The following is a 13,988-nucleotide window of genomic DNA, read 5'->3' as shown; positions in this document are numbered from 1 at the left end:
TGGTCGGCGGGAAAAAAGGTAGAGTCACCGGCGGGAAAAACGGTGTCTTGGAAAAGGTGCAAAGCCGACAGTATTCTTTGTAGCAGGGGGATATTCGCCTTGTGTGCCGAAGACCTCTCGCACTTCTTTACCTTTTCGCCGCCCCACTCCACCCAGGACCGCCCCAAGGTATGGTCTTTAGGGGTGCAGTCACGGGGAGGGCCTTCGAAGGCTATTTTCGAAGATGACTCGATGAATTCAAGCGTGGTCATGTGTGAGAGGTTTTAATGATTACACCCTCGCAGTAAACAGGAGATTATAAGTTCTCCGTGTCCTGAGGTTCGATCACTATGGATTTAGGCGTGTCTGAAGGGGCTAGGTAATCTATTTCGTTGTTGGTTTTTAGATTCATAAACAGAGGCAGTAAAATGTTACGTGAGACTATTTTTGGAAGCCTCATGGGATCGTCAGTTGTCAATATACGAAGCAAGGTAGAGGAATTTTCGAACTGAAGGTTGAACAAGAAGAGGACAATGAATCTGTAGGACTGTAGGATGAAGTCAGCCTGACTGGGTTTTGTTTTTACAGAAATAAGGGATGACACGAGCAACCAATTTTCTCAAAAATAAGATCAATTCGACTCGTCGCTAGTCAAAAGGAACATAACAAACTTCGAAGGTTTCGTTTAATAAATAAATAAATTCAGTACGAGTACAATATTTACCTTGAGACCACAATCTCGTCACCCAAGCAATTAAACTAGTTCCAAGCATGCAGCATCAAGCAAGCATCAAAATGAAGCTTCACCCTGGATGCAACCATGATTCCTCCAACTGTGTTCTCAGTATTTAAGCAAAATTCGTCAAGCATCCAAGCCATCCTCGTGCTGCTAGCCCCAGGGGTCCACAGGATCTTAATCCAGTGTTGCTCCCCAACCCTCTGGAGCACTTCTTTCTCGCTCGACGATTTCCACTTCCTTGGCCGTCTCTGTTCGCCTTCGCGGGCAGCGATTACAGCGCAACTACTGTGGCGTCGAAGGCTGCCTTCGGTGGTAGTAGTAGCGGCTTACTTCTCCGCCCATGCTGGATCCCTTGCTCGACGGGGCACTTTTGCCACGAGATATTTACCAACATCCAAGATGGCGGCATAATCTTCCCGGCTTTTCGTCGTAAGTCGGCGAGTCATCCACGCAAGCCAGTCCCTTTTTCGCCCGTAAACACTTTCATCGTTCTCGTTTTAACCGACTCCGCCCTTCCTCTTCGTCTTTCGACGTCTTTCGCCGCGGACTCGACTTCTGAGCAGCCCTCGAGTCGCCTGCGTTGGCTACGCAGCCGAAAACGGCACAAACGGCAACTTCTTTTGCCTGTGGGATCGATCAACGAGCTTGCGGCTTCCTCGAGACGTCCGCAGCCAGGCGTGTAACGCGAAGAAATTTTTACGAAACTTGCTGACGAACGTCGTTACGCCTCGTTTCACCGCGTAGTCCGAGGATCCTTCAGTATTTGGAATACGAGACGCGTATTTACGTGGGATGCTTGGTTTTTTTGCTTTAGAAGAACGCGCCGATCGAATAACTGGGATAGTTGAACGGACACGTAGGATTTTTAGGTGTAACGGGGCTGTTTTCTTGCATTTGAGGATCGCATTTTCAATTTAGAGGAATTAATAGGTGGATTACTTGAGGGCTTTTGTAGAGTTTGGTGGTCCTTTGGTGGTCAAAGATTTCTTATGAAAGATAAGTAGTCAAGAAGTGGTCGTCAGGAATTATGATGGAAGTCTTGGCAGAGTACAAAGAAGATCCATGTTTGTGAACTCTCTGAACATCACACAACAGAATTCTTGATTGTCTCCACTATTTATTTATAGTACCACAGTCTGTTTAACTCGGAACAGTCTGAACTCTTCCCTTCGCGCAAGATCAGTCCAGGAAGGGGAAGTGGCTCGTGCATGGTCAGACATTGTAGCCAGCCATCCGAAAGCCTGCATCTACAGCAGATACCAAATAGTATTTGGCCATAGTCATTACAAAAACGTCGATCTAAAGAATCTATCACTATCCCAGCAACATAAACTGTATCTGTTGCGAATGATATTCGTTCAGCTAATCGAAGAAAGCCTCCTTTGCCACAGATACTTCCTTGACTCTTCAAAAAGTATTGAAATTATGAAGAACGTCGCAAGGTCCATAGTCTGTCCTTTTCGCCTTCGTCTTCCTGTCTTTTGCCGATTCAGCGATTACCGCTTTAATCCGAGGATCTGGCCAGGTTAGGTTAGGTCGTCGAAGGGAGAAATAGACGTCGGTATACCCTGCTATAGAACCCTTAGGCGTTCGCCATTCACTTCGCGACGGATTGCGGATTCCACGAGTTCCACTATTCGATTCGATTGCTTCTTATCCTGGACTCTCACGACACGTATTTACCTCTACTGATTTCTTCCCTCTCGATCTCCTTTCGGATAAATCTCGAGAATGTTCCACGGAAGGTCTTGTACTTATTACGCCCTTCCTTTTGTGATTCTCTCGCTACACGATGGCAGAATTGATTGGAGGCTCGACGACTCCGATGACTTTGTTACTAAGTAAGTGTCTCGATACTCTGGGAATAACGGAATTATCTGGGGAAATGTATCCCTTCTTATTATTTATCCGGGAGAATGGTGACATTTTGTGATTCCAAATGACTTCACGAAAGTAATTGTTTTGATCAGCTTGCAAGTATTAGGGGATCAGAAAGTAATGTCGTTCCTGCAAATGTCAATACTTGTTTATCATTTATCAGGTCATTGTGTACCAATTGATTTTTATCGATCTGAGTTTGAAAATTTGCACACTAGATAGCAAAAGGTTGCTGGTGAAGAGTGCGAATATGAATATAATTGATTAAAAATAAAAACTTGTTATAAATTTATTTGCTAGAATTTAATGTGAATTTATGTTGTTGGCAGCACTGCTTGCAACAGTCTTTTGAAGTTGGTAAATATTAATTATTTTGGTCAGCTTGCAAATACTAAATAAGGAGTAAGTCGATCTTCAAAGAAGTTTATATAATTGACAGCACTAATTGCAATAGCCTTTCTGGCTTGCTAAACATCTTCTTCTATCATGCCATTTAATAAAGTTTACGTTCTATAATTTAAGCAAATTAATTGCTTAAAGACTCCCCAAAAAATTGTTCCAACCCCCTGGACTCCTAAAATCCCAGCAATGATATACTCTCTCATCACAATCTACTATATACTTATAACAAAATTGAACCTGTAATAGATTAAATATCACTTCCGATCCCTTGTACCCCTCATATAAATACAAATTTTTCACCGATAAAAGTCACGATCCTCGCCTCGAGAAATCATACCTTTAACAATAAATTCCTCTCGCGATTTACACGATTCGTGCCACTGTGCATCCACGGAGGCGGCAGCAATAACAGGATGTTTCGATACGCGGTGAATATCGACGTAAATAAATATAACGCGGAGGGGAAGGAAGAAGAGCAAAGCGGTGCTGGTAGTCACGGAAGAGCATCGCTGGTACGCGGAGTAAGTGCAATAATACCAGATTATTTGCATCGCAAAGCCGTGCGTATGGGTAAACACAATATTCGCTCTCTGCTCGGCTCTGTGAACCGATAGTGCGCTCAGGTAGATACGCATCCGTCTATACCACTCCACCATTCTCTCTTCCTCACTCCATCCTCCGTCTCGTTCTCACCCACTCGTCGTTCTGTTTCGTTCACCCTCTATTATCGCTCCCTCTTTCTCCCCTTTATTGTATTCCGGCTATCATTATACCTTGCCCTCCCTCTCCAACCTTCCACCCTCTATCTCTCTCCGTCTTCGTGGATCCCTCCTCCCGCAGTGATCCTGTCTCCATTTCTATCCCTCTTTCTCTATGTACCGCCGCGGCGTAATACAGATTCTATTTGAGCTGCCTGAGGGAAGTTAACTCGCGATGCGTGCTGCTCGGCTCGCTCTGTTGGCGATACCACCGGATCCCCATCGTTCTCCATTTCGAAGCTGAAAATCCAAGGACCCCTGGGTCTCTGGACTTGTTTCCGCTGGGATGCCTCGATCATGGCAATCGTGACACCGGAGGTGGTCAGAGTCATCTGTCCCGAGTGGAAAATATTGTACAGAGAGTATCTTTCCGAGAAAATCTGTTCGATAAGTGTCATAGGGACCATTCCCAACACCCTTGGAATTGAGGGAGCTTGGATGTTTAAAAAATTGACCTTTTTCTTCTAGGATGGTAGTTATACCTCTTGATCTCAAGAAGGATTAGCTTAACAATTTCATAGAAACGGAGTGTCGCATATTTCGCTGCAATTTTTATTATTTTTAATTTCTGAATAGCTGTTTCACTGCATTCTGTATTTAATCTTACTTTTTATATTTGAAGAACAGGTGTTTTAAGCCTAGTCTAACCAGCGTGAGAGATTGAAACGATCATTTATCCGCTGGTTTATCGAGGACAGTTTATTTGTCTCCCTATTTCCGATAATCAATGTTCTATAATCGCCGATTCGTGCAAGACATCCACTCAGGAGGCAAATAACAAACGTAATATTGTTGTGTTGGATGCCTGATCAATGACGATTATTATGCATTCTACTGTGCTCTGCTCGAAAACGTTTCTTCCTCGAGAATCTAGACTTCAATTATACAGGAAAATATGAAAATGGAAGAATGAATATAATTTTAGAGACGTAACATTTTTGGAAGCCATGAATACGAAGAGACTTGTTCGAACATCATCCTCTTTCTCAGGCATATTAATCTTTGGCAGTTATTATTAAACCTCAAGTGGTTGACATTTTATAAGTTAATGGTTGTTAATAATACACCCCTCTGGCTTAGAATAACAGGGTAAAGATGACCTATGAAATCTATAACACATATTTCACCCTTTGCACTCGAAGTCATTTTATTGCAGAATGTGTTAAAAGGTGTCATGTTGTATTAAATAATGTAGCATAAAAATCATGTAAATCATTTTAATGCTACTTTCATTTATTTATCCGTGCTACTTGAATGGAAACCATCGAGGAAGTGTACGCCTTTGAAAATGTTGTGGTCGAGAGAATTTATTTTATCTCATCTCTAATAATTCTCTGGACTTCCAACGTCCCCTCAGAGGGGACATCCCAGTGCAAAGGGTTAAATAATATCCTAAATATTAACTCGCTCATATTCATACAAACAAAAATGAATTCCTCAGACGAAAGTTGACATTTCGTCTCCCTTCGAGCTCTCATCGTCTTCCAATTGACTTAAAATACTAAACGCAATCCTTATTAATTCTTTGATCGTTTCAGCTAAGTCTAACAGCAACGTCGAGAACCGCAAATCTACGTAGCGGTATTGCAGGAACGAATATCGATAGAGGCTCTGCTTCATACGTTCTATTAGTATGTAACGCCTGGTCCCTTTACCACGCCGCTCAAAGCAAAGCAGCCCCCGGAGTGTTACAATTTCGCCCTCTCTACCCCAGTCTGCCTCGAAAGTCCCTTTATCTACCCCGCTATTTTCCTAACTCCGACGTCCCCTCCGGGGGTTTCTCCTCGTTGGTGGTGACGACAACGATTCCTCTTCTCCCGAAAGAGGATGGAGGGAGCCTCGACTGGCGGTGGGAATGGCGGGGGTACCCCTGCCACCCCTACGGTAGGGGTTGAAATGCCCGCCCATCGGTCCGCCCACGTAGGGCCAAAGCAGTCGCTTCGAATCAATTCGACCCACGATTTCGCCTCGTAGACGGTCCTCCACGGTGCTGGCACACTCGCAATCGTGCTTCGTAACCTTCGACCGCGTATCGCGCACCTAACCTCGTCCGCAATTGCTCGCGCGACCATAAAACGACCGCCAGACGCAGTGACATCGAGGAATAAACAAGAGAACTCGCGATTCTTAACTATCCCACTGAAGTTCATCGTGTTGAGTGATTCAGTTAAACGTAACAGGAATTTTTAGTTCGCGTACACGTGAAATGTAAAGACGCGATTAGCTGGAACAGTTCGCGCGCGATCCACTTCGCGAGAATCTCTCGAATCGATAACCCGCGAGCATGAGCGAATATCGTGATGGTCCGCGAAGATCCCAACCGATGACTGCTAACGATAAAACTGCTCTCTGAGTGCGTTACTGCAACCGATCCCGACATCCTTGAGACGCCGTTGCTCCGCCGGCGCGTGGATGACGGCGAACGGGCCAAGAAAAAATCCTCGTTATCGTTGTGGAAACAAACTATTAGCGTAAGATAGCATTTCGTCGGAGCCGGCGCGCGACAGTTGCTCCGGTAAAATATGCCCGAGGAGGAAGGTCCACGGTGCATCGCGATCGTTCAGTGATTCCAAAGACGTTGTTAAGTGTCACCTGACCGAGTGCCAGTGATGGACATTGCCTGGACAACGACTACCAGGTAGATCTGCCAACAAGTCGAGCATCGAAGACGTGGAGGAACGTTGTATCAAAAGCGAAGCTCTATGAAGACATAGAGGGACGTTGCAACAAAGACAGGACTTCTTCGAGACGTAGAAGATAGAAGAAGATATCAAAGATAGAACCTGATCGAGACGTAGAGGGACGTACTATCACTTGGACGACGTGTATTTCAGTGCAACAACGTGTAGAAAGAAACAAGCATCAGTTCGAAGCTCAAAGTACCACCAGGTGAATTCAAGGCGCACATGTTCAAGCAGCCAGGGTCCCAATCGGCGCCGAGAGCAGCAGAGAACCGCCCGAGGAAATGACAAGTGCCCTGAACGAAGAGGTCCTCAACGACCCGAGGAATTAGGTTCCCCGCGAACGACGTGAATGTGCCCACCGAGCGATCACGATGGAACCGCGTGGGATGATGATGTCGAACCTGTCGTGCGACGGCTGCGCGGACAGCGATCGGGATTCCGACAGCAGCAGCATGATCGTGGACCCGGTGAGTCTCGACAAGAACGATTTGTCGCCGTCCCAGTCGTCGTCGAGCCCAATAATCCCCAGCTCCCCGGTGCCGGCCACGTCCTCGCGAAACCGCGGCGGTAGTCGTAGCAAGAAGAACTACACGATGATGTCCGCGAACGGTCAACAGAAGACGGCCACGGCGGGTCAGGCGACCTCCTACGGGAACGACAAGATGTCCTCATCCCTGATCAAGCCACCGTACTCCTACATAGCCCTGATCACGATGGCGATACTCCAATCGCCCCAGAAGAAACTCACCCTGAGCGGGATCTGCGAGTTCATCATGTCGCGGTTCCCCTATTACCACGACAAGTTCCCAGCTTGGCAAAACTCCATCAGACACAACCTTTCCTTGAACGACTGCTTCATCAAGATACCCCGCGAGCCTGGAAACCCAGGTAAAGGGAATTACTGGACCCTGGATCCCCTGGCGGAGGACATGTTCGACAACGGAAGCTTCCTGCGTCGCAGGAAGAGGTACAAGAGGCCTCCGCCTCATTACGTCCTTCGCGATCGAGCGATCATGGCCACTTTCGCCATCTGCGGCGATCGAGGACCCTGTCCAGGTGGCGGTGGCGGTCATCCAGGGGCCCTGAGCTACCCCAGCGCGGCGTACCTGTCCCCACCACCTGGTCTGCCGCTGCTGGACTTCTCACCTTCGACTCTGGAGGCTTTGAAGCTAGGAGGCTTCCTAGAACCGCCGCCACCGTTGTATAAACCAGTACCCATCAGCGCTCCGCCGATCAGGCAGCTGGACCCAACGCCCACGAGGTCAACGACGATACCAACGAGTCATCCCCCGGTGGACAAGAAGAGGAACTTCAGCATCGACGCTCTGATAGGGAAACAGGCCGCCAGCGATCAGAACTGCGGCGGGCTGCTGGACCTCAGCCCGACGGAGCATAGAGAGATCAGAAGTCAGGCGTCGGCGTTCTCGCCTCTGATCTAGAAAACACGGCGGATGGATCTCGAAGCTTCTGGTCTCCGAACTTTCGCAACAAAGGGTTTTGGTTCAGAGGGTTGTCGTTACTCGGGTGTCGAGTCTATGGTCGTGGCTAATTGTTTTTAGCTGAGATATTTGACGAGACTGGTCACCGGACGTGATCGACGAGGACGCGACGTCCCTGGCCGAGAAGAGCTTCCAAGAGTTTTGGGGGTGTATTTGATCTTTCCTCTTCTAGCAAAGAAAGACGATGAGCTTGGAAGATGTTTGAGAATCGCGAGACTCTAACGAGATTCAAAACAATTCAATCCTCCACGGCTGAGACTTAATGTGTCGTCAACAGTCTGATTGTCAATGTTACGAATATTCAAAGCGAATCGCGAGTGGCGCGATGGAAAGTAAAACGATCTCAGAGGACCTGCTCACGATACCAAAGTATAGTCGATGAACTTGTTACGATTAATTACGACTTGTGTAAAAAGACGCGGATAGGAGAAACGAATAATTGTAAAAAAAAAGAAGTGTAGTGCAATAGTGTAGTGATTTGTTTAATATACCGAAAGCGTCCCTCCGTTCACTGACGATCGAACGATTCTTAGTGACTGTACGACCCTCGAGTGGTGATGGGACCGAGCCAATGACACGCGTATCAATTGCCAAGCGTTTTGTTGAGATATCGAAGTTGTCGTTGGTATTAATAAGACGTGCTTGACATTTCTTGTAGTATCGATACGATTCAAGCATCATCGAGGCCTCGACGAGAGACGTAGGTAGTCTGACAGCGGAGTTGTCGATCATTCGATTAAATATGAATACATTCTTATCTGGATTATTTTTTCCCGGGTGTGAACAATTACAGGTGATCATTCAGGAATTTATTGAGTAAATCTCTCTAGATATATATTTATTTCTATATGTCTAGAAGAATTATTTTCATCTTGAAAATAAATTGGTCAAAAATAAATACAAAAACATTTAGGACACATTGATGTAGATAATGATTAAAATAACTTAAAAGAAGTCTTTACGTGAATTAATTTCGATAACTTCAAATTTCATTTAAATAATTTTTAATAAAATTTGAAGCATTGTACCGTCACGAAAACGTACAATTATGTTAAATAATAATGCTTGCAGCGGCTGTTTTTCGTCTAACAATCATCAACTGTAATTTCATTTCCAATTTATAGTAATTTAAATCTCCAGTAACTTTATTTATCTCCAACCTGATGCCACTGATAGGTATCGATACGACACGCGTCTCAAGTCTCTAAAAGCCGTATGAGGATGTTCCTCGGATGCGAGGGTATCAATGGCAAACGTAAATGTACGTATCAAACCAGTCCCATCACCGCACTTGATTCATTTCGATCGAAATACGATGTTCCATTTCTCCCAGTCTTTCGTTCCTCGCGTTCTACTCGCTTGGTCCAAGAATCAGCAGCCCCCCAGCACGTTGGCTCGTTCGTAAACGATCGATTAATATCGGCATTGTAAATACACACCCCCTCACGGACAAATCTTTGCTCAGCTTTCTATTGTTTGCGAGTGAGTGAGTGAGAGGCGGAGAGACTGGTATCGAGTGACGGAAAGAGACGGGAGGTCAGTTCACTCGAACGGATTTAATGTAAAGCTCGATTCGCCGTGTTCTTTGGGCAAGTAGACGTTTAGTGTACATAGCGATGCGAAATATAGGAAGCATTTTGTGTAACGAATATTTGTTACCATGGTGAACGAGAAATTTCAAAATGTTCTGGGTAAAGGTAAACGAGGTAAATGGACCGATCATCGACATGGCTATTTTGTATCAATTTGCACGATAATAAAACACTTTAGATACCATTGTTGGTTATATTATAGCGTGAGAAGATGTTATTGGGTAATAATAGGACCCTTTGAAACCATTTAACGAGAATGTCAATGTTAATAAATTTAATGTATGGTTTATTGAAATTAAAAAGCATAATGCTCTCGTGAAATTTTTACCAAATATGTTATTCGAATAATAACGAATTGTGCTGTCGATGGCTGGGCTGTCGTGGAAATTAGGTTTGCATTTACCTCGCCTATCGTTGTTTCTCGAGCATCCGTCTTATCTTCCGTTTTTTAATCACGATGTTTGTTATGCAACGAAACGCAGACTTCTTACGGGCTGGGAGATAGATTAATCCCGGACTCGCCTACTTTATTGGCAATGAAAATGTTGACGTTCTACGCGAGAGGCAACCTCGCGAGCGGTTTTCGATTTAATTAATCGGAAGTGCGATCCATCGAGTGATAGAGTTAATATCGCTCGAGAACTCGAGCATGCTAAGTTAAACCCCGGGTGGAGATACTGTTAAGATTAAATTTACGGTATCAGATAAGTGGTTCATTTTCCTAAATTTTCCAGAAACAAGATTCATCTAAACAAAATAATCTAACAACTCCAAAATGTATTATTCGGCGATCAAATTTTGTATGGAATTAGTATTTCTGTGGACTGATTTATTCCAGAATAATTGGGTAGGTAAATAATACATTTTCGAATGAGATGTATTATTTTTTAACGATCCTGTGTACAAAGTAGAAATATTATTAATCATGTCGAGATCCTCTGATCGATCTCAATCAATTCATTGTTCTCTTTATGATCATTTCTTAAAAGCAATGTGAATCTACATATTTTATTAATTTGACAGTGTTTTCGTGCAATATTCCGAAATAGTTAGCAGCCAACCTAACAGACAGGAACAATTCATATAATTCAACAAGTGCTCGAATCCTTTCAGTTCTTTTTTTTCCAATCGATTTATTCAGATTTTTTTTACCCCAATTCTCTACGATCCCAAAAGAGCAAAATATTAAAATCAAAACAACATTTTTTTTTTAATGGAACGTATAAAAATGATTAATACTGTGCCTCAGATCACTGGAATTTATTCGTATGACGGATATTGCATACCAGAAAAGGCATCTCACTCGTACCGAAAAAAATTACAAAAATAAACCTGTAACAGCCAGAGCACGATTTTCCAAACGTTTATAGCATATTCCAATCACTGCAATTAATTCTTTCGTTCACATGGACGATATTAAATTTTATAGAGAATATTCTTTAATTAATCGACAACTGTTAAAGTAACCTTCGTGGTTTAAAAAAATATACAAAAAGTGCAATAAGAATCCAATGAGAATGCAATTCTCATTGGAAATATTTTTTTTCTCCCTACCAGTGCGATATTAATTTTAATCTAATTAATTAACGATTATCCGGCTGATTTCTTTGATCGTAAATTGTAAACAGAGGCTCGGGAAATTTTTCATCCGTAAGGCACAGGAATACAATTTTCCAATCACTGGGAGCATTTTCGTTCGCTGGCACGTAGAACGGGATCTTTTTTGTGAAAATTCTTTTCTGATCGATCGGCGAATATTAACGCGGTCCTAAATTAAGGACCTGCACGGGTGCCAAAAATTCGATGGATCCAATAAAATCGCACGAAGAAAGGTGGGGAAAAATGACGAAAAAGCGACCACCGGACAGACTTTCGCGACGATTTTAAACGTTTCGAAACGCGCACACAGAGATTCACGAGAAAAAGAGAATGGAATAATTTGCAATTAATCCCCTCGATGATACGCATCCATGACGAGTACGTGCGTATTAGCCTACACGCGCGCACACACACACACACACGCACACACAGATAGACACATGCAAGTCAGCTAGTGAATTTCCCTCGACATAGGATGACAATTGCGAGATAAGGTGCGCGATGCACGACAGTGGAACGAATCAGTCCGATCCGCGTTTCCCCTTGCGTCAGAGACGGAAGAGGTCTTCTTCTTTTTCCCCTCGGCCCTTCGAGGACCGAAATTCTTCTATACAATGGTTTTTATATACTTATGAGGTACGTTGATATAACAAAAAAATATGAAAATTGTACTCAGAATCATAAAAATTAATGTTTAATTTTGCGAATGTATTTCACTATGTCTTTCACAGTATAATGATTATAACATGCAGTCTGAGCCTCACAAATTTTAGAATAAAATGTTACAAATATATTTAGTCGAGATCAAGTTATTTTTTTTTTATTATTGTGATAATTGTAGAAACAAGAAGTTTCATGGGGCAGTTTATTTGATCTATTTTGCCCTAATTTAGAACGGATTGAAAGATAAACAATTGAACGAAAAATGCTTGTGAAATTGTTGAAAGAAGAATGGTACTTTTCGTTTTTAGAATGTATCCAGTTATTCAAAATATGATTGTGCTTCCACTGGCGCTTCCAATGTTGAATATTTTTAAAAACGAATACCGTTTTACTTTTTTGTTTCGAGGCAGTTCGAGGCGCGCGAAGAACGCCCTGTTATCATCAACATTTATGCAAAATCGGATTACAGAGCTCGCGTGACTTAGACGCGAATGACGTTTGACACGATAACGAAAATTATTGTTCTAATAATAGAGCCGCACCTCGTATCGAGATAAATCTGGATTTCGTGTATCGGTTTGCAACAAAGTTGGTGATTGCTCTGCGATTACATTTCCGATGTCGGATTAAATACAGTAAACGTGAACTGTACTTTTAATCTGCGAGTATGAATCGATAATTTCTGTTATCTTTCACGAGTAATCGTGATTATTCGTTGGTCACTAATCACGGTTAGTGAGACTTACGAATCATCGTTTATTATTCATGGGAAATTAATCGAGGTTTAATCACTATTTCACTGCTCATCGATCGTTCGTGTATCTTCGTCTGATTTTGGATAAGAAATAATTTAGGCTGAATCATCGTCAGGACCGTTTCAAACAATTTCTGGATACTTTGTGATGAAAGTTTCTTTTAAATCGAAGAAATATCAGAGAAGATCGCGTAAGATCAGGATTCAAGTACAAAGAATAATTTATTTTGATAGACTTTCGTACTCGAGAGAATTACATCTGATCTGGAACGAGTAGAGCGCGACCTTTAGTTGAATGTATCATAACAAACACGAATGTCACGCGATTTTTAAGAAGTATTATTTCGAATGTATATTTCCCAAATGTCATCGAGTTTCAGCTGTCGTGTTATAAGGTATTGTGAGGAAATTTAAGCGATACGTCTGTTTGTTCCTTTACTAAATAAGTACCGACGCCGTAATGTATGTTTAGTTATAGGTTTATCGTTAAACTTGTCTCTCGTAGATTTAGTAAGTATTATACGTGTCAAGATGATAGATTTATAATAACGTGTAATAATGTCAACAATAAAGTACTGTTAAGTATACGGATCGCGATTATTTTTGTTCCTCGCCACTGATTTATGAAATCGAACCAGACACTATCTTCTTCCTATCCGACCAATAAGTGCGCAATTTGGACGACGCTGCTTTGAGCACCTAAAATAAAGTTTGAAGAAAGCTATTTTCTAGCAAAAATTATAAACATAATATTGCACACAAAATGAATAGTGGGATCGTAGTATAAACATTCTTATCTACAATCGTTGAAGAACTTATCAGAGATAAAGATGAAAAAACTGATCTTTCAGGATTTATTAAATTGCCATTCAGCATACAATGCAGTCTAGGTTGAGTTGTCGATTAAAGACAGCTATTGTATCAACATTGTTCATACAAAATAAATTTTCTGTTTTCATAGAGGCTCTGTAGTGATAGCGATAGAAGCACTTGAACACCAAGCTATGTCCTCAAAAATTATCACCAGGCTTTCCAAACACGTTCAAAACAAGGTGAAAATTGACTTTACACAATACAAGTGAAGCATTTCCATTGTTAATCATTTATTAAGAGGCTTTATGCCTCAGTGACTCTCTCAAAACGTACAAAACAACTCAAACCTTCCTCTTCTACAATGCCTCTAGTACCTAACGCTTCCAAAACGTTCCAAATAGGTACTACAATAGCGTAATTGCTTAAACACCAACCTTTGACGTCCAAAATGATCACCAGACTTTCCAAACATGCATTTCCATTGTTAATAATTTATTAAGAGGCTCTATGCCTCAGTGACCCTAAAACGTGCAAAATAACGCAAACCTTCCTCTTCTGCAGTGCCTCTATTACCTAATGCTTTCAAAACGTTCCAAATACCTACTGACATCCAAGATAGCGACGTAAT

General features: G+C 42.6%; 1 protein-coding gene across 1 annotated transcript; it reads left to right on the top strand.

The window, feature by feature from the left end:
* The first annotated feature begins 5,718 nt into the window (after window positions 1-5,718).
* On the top strand, window positions 5,719-11,382 carry LOC128886037 (forkhead box protein D3-like). Its single transcript, XM_054140562.1, has one exon. The coding sequence runs from the start codon at window positions 6,812-6,814 to the stop codon at window positions 7,877-7,879; it is 1,068 nt and encodes a 355-aa protein (XP_053996537.1). The 5' UTR covers window positions 5,719-6,811; the 3' UTR covers window positions 7,880-11,382.
* The last annotated feature ends 2,606 nt before the right edge of the window (window positions 11,383-13,988 follow it).

The sequence above is a fragment of the Hylaeus anthracinus genome, unplaced genomic scaffold, assembly GCF_026225885.1.
Source record: "Hylaeus anthracinus isolate JK02 unplaced genomic scaffold, UHH_iyHylAnth1.0_haploid 11982, whole genome shotgun sequence".
NCBI lineage: Eukaryota > Metazoa > Arthropoda > Insecta > Hymenoptera > Colletidae > Hylaeus > Hylaeus anthracinus.
The sequence above is the reverse complement of the archived record's forward strand: the minus strand, read 5'-3'. Positions and strand labels throughout refer to the sequence as shown.

What these genes read in the sequence shown, in the direction of transcription:
- LOC128886037 (XM_054140562.1), top strand. Translation starts at nt 6,812, where the DNA reads ATGGAACCGCGTGGGATGATGATGTCGAACCTGTCGTGCGACGGCTGC.